Genomic DNA, 9638 nt, shown 5'->3' on the forward strand with positions numbered 1-9638 from the left:
AAAAGATGAATAACTTTAGTTTGAAATGTAAGGCATTGATGCAGAAACACACACATCCCATTGCCCATCCATGTGCATTTGAATGTTCTCAAATTTCATGTGATAATTTAAGGTATTTACTCTAATAATTAGAGCATGTAATGGGATTTATGCAAATGTAATTATGAATTGATAGGGAGTAGTACTTTTTTAACAAAAATAAATTCAATAAGCATAAGCTGGTAGAAACTCAGTGAACAGAAACTTATCACATTTGAAAGCTACCTAATCACACTTCTGGTTCGCTGGATTCTGAACATTCCTATGGGTTCTTTTGCTTTAATAGTTTTTTTCCCTCTTAATGGTTGTTTGAAAAACTGCAGATTATTACACATGATAAAGTAAATAGGTTACCACAAAACATGGATGCTCAGCTTTTTCATAATGCACCTCCCATGTGTTGCTCTTTTAAAAAGCTGCCGAAATCTCAGCAAATATTCAGCATGCAGCCAAAAGCTTTAGCTTACCCTCTATCTCAGCATGGGGGCAAAGAGACAAGAAGAAAAGGGAGGGAACCAAATTATATGTCGACTATACATGTTTAGATGCTAAGGGTATTTTAAAAGTTTAATTGATTTTAATTGTTGTTTTTAATGATTATATACATACTATATATTGCAAGTTTGCACCACCAAGATACTGTATACAGTACTTAACGGATCTTGCCAGGGCTATTTACTTAATAAAAGAAACTGGTTTAGCCACCTTAGCCATCCTCTATGAGCCAATCTTGCAGTATATGATAAGAGGGGGGAAAGGTAGCTGGAAAATTGTAAATGACAAACAACAGCAACGAACAAAACAAAACAAAACAAAACAAAACGCCTTCTGCACTCCCATAGTTTGGAACAGGACAAGAGATCTGCAAGTGACTCACCAAGGGAACACGGGAAAGAGTGGATAGCTCTTGTGTCCTTGGTGCTCTCTTCAATCAGTAACTGTAGCACTCAAGCAGAAGGGAGCTAAAGAGATAAGGAAGGTTTAGCCGAGCACCCACTGACTTGGATTGCATATGCTGACTGCGTGTTTAAATAGCAGCAGTCGGCACTGTGACTGACATAGTTTCTATATGGCTCGGAGGTATCCTTGTGATTGATCACTCTCTGAAGCCCTGCCTGAAATTTTTTGTGCTCCTAGGTCAAAGATGGACTGTAGCTCAGTGGCAGAGCATCTACTTTAAGTCACTGACTAGAAGCAACCTTAGGCAAGACATCTGCACAGATTGTGCCCAGAGAGGCATTGGTGAGTTCTTTTAACCTCACAGGTAACTGAGGAGGAAGAACTAGTGAAAAAGGTCTTGCTGCCATATATTTAAAAACTCAAGATTTAGTCCACTTCACACAAGGCAAGAAAATCCCTATTGTTGACCATGCAGGCATTCAGATTATCTGTTTACAAAGTGAACCCATAAAGCATAATGCTTGGCATCTCAATGGCAAGAGAGAATGGGACTGATTTTTAGTAAAATGTGCTCAACTGAACGTAGTAAAATTCACTGCTTGAATCCGGAGTTTGTTGCTCCTCTTTCCCATTTCTCACTTCGTAATCCAAATACAGAAATGACATCGGCTAGAGCTGTTGGATCTCTTTTTCCTGGAATGTGCATTCACTTTAGGGTGCACATTTCCCCCAGCACTTTCCATTCTGCGGTATGTTCGGACAGCGACCTTCACGAGCGCTGCTTTCCAGCACGGGACTGCGCAATCATCTGCAGTGTATAGAAGTATTTAGGGAAGCCTTTCGGCGAGGCTAGTTCCCAGGTTAAACGGGCACGGGGCTTCAGTCTTAGAAAACGCGCAAGAGCGTGCAAAACTTAGGAAGGGCGTGTGCGTGTGAAGTCTCTCAGCGAATGCAGGTCAACGTGCCCCTTCAAGCCTGAGAGGAGTTCTGTCACGGACCGTTAGGCAGCTCTGTCCTGGCAGGAAAGGGCGTGTGGGAGCGGGCCCGCCCGCGGCCAGGTGCGCGCCAGGTGCCCGCGTCTCGCCCTGCCTCTGTATATATAGCCGCGAGGAGACGGGGAGCGCGCGCGCGCCTCTTCACCTTCTTCCCTTCACGAGCTGCTGCTTCCTGGTTGCTTCTTTTTTAAAAAAAACCCCACACTCGTCTCTTGTTTGATGTTCCAACTTCAGGCAGCTCCTCAGTGACGCGGCGGCCTCCCCGTCGTGCCTTGGGCCGGCGGCTGGACGGAAGGCTAGGCCGGCGGTGAGGAGGAGGCCCAGCAGGCCATGGCCGAGCCGAGTCCCAAAAGGCTCAAGAGCGGCCTGCCCTTGTGCGCCATCCACCGGCATGGCAGAGCTCTGGGCAAACTCGTGAAGCAAAACTTCCCGGCCGTGGTGGAGGAAGGCCTGTGCGGAGTCACCGGCGCCCTGCTCGAGGTCGCCTACGTCTTGCAGATGCTGGTAAGGCCACCGCGCAGCGACCCGCTTGGCGTGCCAAGGCAGGCCTGGCGCGAGGCGCTGCGGCTCCTTCGGCGCTCCGCCAGCGTCTCTTTCCTCTGCGTCCGGGATGCCTCTTTTCAGGGCCACGACGAGGGCTCGCTCTGGGTTCGCCTTTTCCCATCCTGCCTCACCTCGGGCCTCTTCAGTTGGGGTTCTTTCTTTCCTCATTTCTGCTCTGCATTTAGGCCGGACTTTCACGTCCACGATAGCCAGTGCTCCCCCCCCCCCTCAGGGCACTTCTTTTTTGTGTTGTTAGAAAGTGTGACACTTACTGCAACAACTTCATGGTGACCACTGGCACCTATTTCTTCAGGGGGGGGACACACTGAGATAGCCGTTGCTTGAGTTCTTCTTCCCAAGCCGCAGCCATCAAGCAATGGATATGCTGGTATAAGATGCCCATGTTAAAAAGAGGGGTACCTGGCAACCCTTCTAGTAACCTCATTGGTGTGTGGTGGCTAGTTCATGGCAAAGGCACACTTTCAAACATTATTATGTACATCTTCTGGAACTGCTGTTATGAAAACAGATTCTGGTTTGCATCCTGGGGAGCTGTGGCTAAATACTTCTTCCTTAGCTGGATACAGCTGAGGCATGGCTTTTCTTCTGTATTAAACCAACATCTGCTGAGGTCTTTTGCTGCACATAAAGTGACTAAATCCCCACTCTTTCCACACGTGTGTGCCTGCATTCATACATTCGGCTGACAACATTAGTTCATGAATAATAGCTCAGTTGGTTAGAGTATGGGGCTGATAATGCCAAGGTCCCAGGTTGGATCCCCATATAGGACAGCAGCTTATTCCTGCATTGCAGGGGGTTGGACTAGATGATCCTCAGGGTGCCTTCCAACTCTACAATTCTATGATTGTATGATTCTATTCCATCTGGTATACTCCTTTGCCACATATGGCCCTGTCCTCAACCTTAGGATGGAGGCCCATTCCCTTCCTTCTTGTCACTCTGCCATGTCCCCATTGTGCTATGGAGCCAGGATCCCACTGCTTTTCAAATGTCCTTTCCTTTACAGATGCTCCTTATGTAAACCACCCATCCTTCACATGCAGAACCAACCTCTTGTAGGGTCATGTTGAAATGCTCATGTGTTGGAAGGCTATGGGAAAGAAATGACATCGTTTTGTCCACCGGGTGACAACTGGCTGTATACACATGGATTGTACACAACTGAATGGATGTATGCAGAGTTATTCATTGTAACACCAAACTAAGTTATTAATGTATCTCCCCCAAATTTCAGGTTTCTATTTCATAAGGCAGTATTGTAAGTATTTTGGGGGTATGCCAAAGTCCACTGTTTTGAGGGAGAGATGTGCGCGTATGCCCCATTTTGATGCCAGAAGTACTTTTTGTGAGCAAATACTTAGCTAGGTCATGTGGATATACCCTAGCAATTTTGATACAGCCATGAATGAGCGAGTCAGACAGTACCACACATCTTATACATTATGGTACATTTTGCTGCTGTATGAAATTACTATATTGCTATATTCACTGTATTTACAATGTCTAATATTTCTTTTAAGGTTGTTCATGGCATATAAATAATAATATGCATGGAAAATAATGGTTCAGCATTTACTGCAAGCGGACACTCATAAACTGATGCAAAGCTCCTGTTCAGCTGTGCAATCTTTCCCCTTTGTATAACTCACTTCTGTCTGTTGCTATCTGTCGTGATTTCTTTTTATATGAAGTCCTAATTTTGGACAAGTCCTGCATCTTAGGAGGTCCGGAACCAAGGAAGGAAATTTACATGCTGACTGACTCACTTTTGGATATGTGAACAATAGTGAATCAGTCTTTAAGAGACCCAGTGCCTGTAAGTATGGGGGCAGAGGTCAGGCCCTTTTTACTTACAAAAAATATGAGTGTTAAATGAGTCTGGTAGGCAACTGACAGTAATAAAGCTACACTGATTATACGGTAGAGTAAGAGAATCAAGGAATGAAGAGCAAGGATGGGGAAAGTGATGAAGCAAGGGAAGAAAAACTGACTCAGAACTTAGTGGTGGGAAGCTGTGACAACATCCTTCAGCTGTCATTGCATTCCTTCTAAAAAGAGAAAAGGGGAAGCTGCTGACAACACTGCCCTGATTAGATATAAGGATCACAATTCAAGATGACAATATTCTCAGAATATGAGAACATATTTTTCCAGCAAAAACAATGAGGAAATGGGCGAATAATAGCCATAAAGTCCCATCTTCTCTGCAGGCACAGAATGTACTTGGGCAATTGCTGGAACTTAGTATGAGTCTGGATCTGTTTCTTTCATATTGTTAATGATTTTCTTCATGTTTTAATGTGGTGAAGACCTTAGGGAGTGTTTTCTTATCTCATATATCTATCTGATTGGCCACTGTGAGAACAGGATCGTTGACTGGATGGGACATTGGTTTATTTGCCAGGGCTCTTTCTATGTTCCTTTGAAGTTTGAAGGAGGGTAAACTTGGTAGGCAGTAAACTGAAGAGGCAATAACCTGAAGTAAACTGAAGTAAACTGAACATGAAGAGTAGCAGTGATCCAAGACCTGATTCTTACATGGAAGTGACATTGTTTCGATTTTCCCATGATTCCATTCCACACACTTTTCAATAATGTAAGAATTCAGAAACCGTGTGGAAAAATCAAGCTCATGTGGGAAGAACAGCAATAACACCAGGGGCCAGATCTGGAGGATGGGGTGTGTAAGAAAGCGGTAACATGACACAGGATGTAACTATGGGAGAAGAATGGCAATCATGTTGCCTGTATATCCCCCTGCATACTTTCCACTCTCCAACTACTACTCCAGAGGCAACAGCTTCTAACTTTCTGCAACAAAAGAAGTGACAAATGGTACAGCCTCTAACATTCCTTATCCTTACAAATATCTACTGTAGAAATATACAGCATCCTGATCCAGCCAGAGAGCTGCATGCATAAGCAGTCTTGTGTGCATGTTGCGTTTGGATAAGCATCCTTATTCACATCATCATGTGTACTTGAGTCCTCATACACTGACTAGATGCATCTTTGAACGAAAATATGCATCTGTATCAATCCCCCCCCCCGCCAATTCAACTACTTTGTTTTTTGAAAAACATATCAGATATTTCTGCATTCTGTAAAATTAACAGTGTTTACCTTTTTTTGAATATAATTGTGCTAAATCAGATCCCAGTCACATTAAGGCATGAGTGAGGAGTACATGGCTCACCCTGTGTCATTGGGCTCCAACTCCCTTTATCCGCAGCCAGAATGGGCAGTGGTCAGGGATATTGGGAATTGTTTCCCAATGACATGGGGGGGGCACTATAGTCTCCCACCCCTAATTTGGAATATTAGTAAACTTTCTGGAAAACTAATTGCCCATGACTACAACTAAAACAGGTTATATGGTCTTTTGTCTGATGTACAAATTTTTTTTAACTTAACATACACATACCCCAGGGTATCTAATTTGAAATATTGTTTCTATCTATGGCAAAAGCAAAAGTTTGTGTTTTACTTCTAAAATATATAGGTTTTCCAGAGATGTTTTTTCTTCTACTCCTTTTGAAGTTTAAACCTAAGTACTGTAAACATTATGCAATATTATTGTACTTTGTATATGAACTGCAGTGAGTGTTTTGCTTTGTTGTCTATTTAAAAAATATAGGGTGAAATCTTTGATCATTCTGATATGGCTTTACCAAATGTTTCTAAATTCTTCTTGGACCGGGCTAAAGAGGAGAGGGAAGCAGCAGACGCTCTCATACAATACCAGCATGACAGGGGAGGCCTCTACTGTACCAGAGTTATCCAGGTATGTGGCAAAGTTTGTCCTCATGCCAGAGGTTTAACTTCATAAGGTATATGTCTCATGTAACAGATAAAAAAAGAACTTGCACACATATCCCTTATGGTATGAGCTACATCTGCATTTAGCTACACCTTTTTTCATGTTAGCCTAGAAGCATAAAGCGAGAAGACATGTTTTTTTCCCCTGTCATGTTTCTGCATGACACCTAGCGGGTTTCATGCCTCTCACAGTGAAATGATAGGGTCAGATTTGGAGCTTAGCTTCCCCCCCCCCCAATACAAATTCAAATTTTCTTTTTAGACATCAGTCTTATTGCACTTATTAAAGAGGGTTTTTTTAACACCATTGTAACCATGATTTGAGTTCCTTCCCCACTTCCAGAATGAATGACATATGGCCATATGTTAACAGGTATAGAAGTGCTTTCACCCTGCCATCTCTTGCAATTCGAAGCAAATATGTATGAAAACTATTTTGCTTTTCTGCTCCAAGGCAACTAATCTGGGAGACCCAGCACAATCCATATCCTTTGAAAATCTAACAAATTCCATTTGATATTTGTTTAATCTTATCTCTTGTGGCCATCCTTCCCTATGCAAGCAAGCAGCACCCACATGAACAGCACCATTCCATGCTTTTAGATCCCATCCTTCCTCCAGGGATCTGAGGGTAGAGTACACGGGTTCTCTTCTTTTTATTGGAGATCTGCATGGATCAATGTTACACTCATGCAATTTTATGTTGCTACAACCCATTCTAGTCTTTCATTACTTTATTGGCAATGAACATATTTTAGAGATCAATATTATCCACACCAATTATACAAACACTTGGTTAACATATCATCATATAAAAGCTGTAATAAGCTTGGTGAGCTGCCTTGTGTGCATATATTAATTTTCTATATCTGTATCCCACAAATCTCAAAGATGTTGCTCAGAAGACAGAGGTAAGAGCATTACAGCACAAGCAGTTGAAAATGTGGTGGAAACAATTGTAACTTCTACTATTTGCCATCTTTGTTCTGCTCTTTGTGATTCCAGAAACCACCCAGTGTGTTAATAAGCGGTGTGGCGGCAGCTCTGGAAGTAGCCCTAGTACAATGGAAGATGATGGCGGGCCATTTTGAAGAGCTTTATGCTCTGAGTATCAAGAACTCAGACCCTCACACTGCAAGCACAATTAAGAAGCAATTCCTAGCACCCAAGATACAGAAGATCAAGTTGATGGGAGATCTAATTACCAATGCTCGTAGGCTTAGGAATGCCCAAGATAGCAGAGGCGACCTTGAGAACTATCTTATAGACCGTCTGCAAAAAGAACTAAAGATTGGGACCGATTCAGAAGCACACTGCAGTCTCCATGCACCATTTCAGAAATGTACAAGAGCTGCAAATGAGCTACAGCTTCTGCGAGAGGAATACCTTCAGCCCAAGAATGGGATAAGGCCAAAATACCAAGGCCAGTGTTGCTCCCTCTCTCAGCCTCGGTGGAAGGGCTTGCGGGAAAGAGATCAAAGGCAGGAGCACAAATGGCATTAGATTGGCTGGGATATGAAGTATGCCACTGCTGAGCAGTGTTCATGATATTCATACATCTCTAAATTGTCCCAGAATAGTTGTCTATAGGTTGACATGATTTTTGAAAACAGTCCTCACAAACAGGGTAACTGTACCATCATGATTTGGTCATTGTTGATTATTTTGTTCATGATATTATGTTTGAAAAAGCAGTTGTTCCACCATGGACTGCAGTCCTTTTTTATGAGTGCAGGAACTCCTTACCTTCATATAAAAGCTATACTAACTCTTACCCACAATATTGAGCTCTAGACAATCATGTATCTAGTATAGTCAGGCATTAGGTTAGCTTGAATAAGTGCATAAATGATAACCTTGTATTTTTCTACTATGTAGTAAGGGTCTTTTATAATGCATTCCTTTAAAATAACAAGATAAATTAGATTTTAATATTTCAATGGTTGCCTTGATAGAAGTTTATTAACCTTACAGAGACTTCTGTTTTAGTGTGCATCCATTTTTATGCTTAAATGTTTTTTTATATTGCTACATAGCTTAATATAAGCACAATAAAATTGTTTACCTTGGTGCATTGTACTTACATTTTTAAGGTGGTATTTTACTACGAAATATTTTACTACATATTTGATATGCCTGCAATTGCAATGACAATAAATGTTGAAAATTTTAAAATGAAATATATCTATCTTTTGTGATTTTTCATGATCAGCCACATGTTATGCTGCTGTTGGGAAGGAGCCATATACATGAATAAGGCTTTTTAATAAATGAATTGAGCACACCCTCTGCAGTCACAGTGCTTAACCATGCTTGTTTTCCATAACACGGGGTGTTCAGGGAGCAGGTTTAGAGACCGTAATTCCCATATGTGGAGTTCTGTCATTCTCATGGGTGATGATCCAGTACTAGGACACTGCTTTAATGGGAGTGAGGAGCAAATTCTGTCCTCTACCCATGACAAATTACCACTAGTAGCGATTCTGTCATCGTATGTAATACAGTGGTACCTCAGGTTAAGTAGTTAATTCATTCTGGAGGTCTGTTCTTAACCTGAAACTGTTCTTAACCTGAAGCACCACTTTAGCTAATGGGGCCTCCTGCTGCTGCCATGCCGCCAGAGCACAATATCTGTTCTCATCCTGAAGCAAAGCTCTTAACCCGAGGTAATATTTCTGGGTTAGCGAAGTCTGTAACCTGAAGCGTCTGTAACATGAAGCGTCTGTAACCCAAGGTACCACTGTCTGTCTCTGCATAGAGATCCATTTCACTTTAATAAGGGCTTAATGGTGTCTAGATTGTGCCCAAGATAAAATATCATAATCAAAACTCCTTTGTAAGATTTAATTATTGGCATTGCTCCCTTGTCTCTAACACAATTGGTATTATTATTATTATTATTATTATTATTATTATTAAAAATTTGTATACCGCCCTATACCTGTAGATCTCAGGGTGGTTCACAGGATAAAATCACAGTATAAAAACATCAAATACATCATCAATATAAAAACAAAAAGTAGTAAATAATTGTTCAAAAGGAATTGAAATGTTTTGCCTTCTTGCTTATGAGGACAAAAAAAATAAATCTTATCTCTTCACTGGACCAGTCCTGCCAATAGTAAGTTTGATAGTGTCAAACATTTTAGTGACTGCATGTGAATGGTTGCAGATATACTACCTTTGCTTTCCAGAGCAGCTGGAATATACAGTTATGTATGAGTGCAGGGAGGGAGTCAATAGCAGACCACACTGGGACGTCTCATGTTTCAGCACTGGGGTACAAATAGGTAGTGGCAGTACAGAATCAGAATTAGG

At 41.9% G+C, this 9638-nt stretch overlaps 1 protein-coding gene across 1 annotated transcript; it reads left to right on the forward strand.

The window, feature by feature from the left end:
• The first annotated feature begins 2059 nt into the window (after window positions 1-2059).
• LOC114598734 (ferritin light chain-like) lies at window positions 2060-8500 on the forward strand. The gene is made up of 3 exons (XM_028732735.2): window positions 2060-2438; window positions 6139-6285; window positions 7326-8500. The coding sequence occupies exons 1-3, from the start codon at window positions 2265-2267 to the stop codon at window positions 7821-7823; spliced, it is 819 nt and encodes a 272-aa protein (XP_028588568.2). The 5' UTR covers window positions 2060-2264; the 3' UTR covers window positions 7824-8500.
• Window positions 8501-9638: the final 1138 nt, after the last annotated feature.

This window comes from Podarcis muralis, chromosome 1 (assembly GCF_964188315.1).
Source record: "Podarcis muralis chromosome 1, rPodMur119.hap1.1, whole genome shotgun sequence".
NCBI classification, from domain to species: domain Eukaryota; kingdom Metazoa; phylum Chordata; class Lepidosauria; order Squamata; family Lacertidae; genus Podarcis; species Podarcis muralis.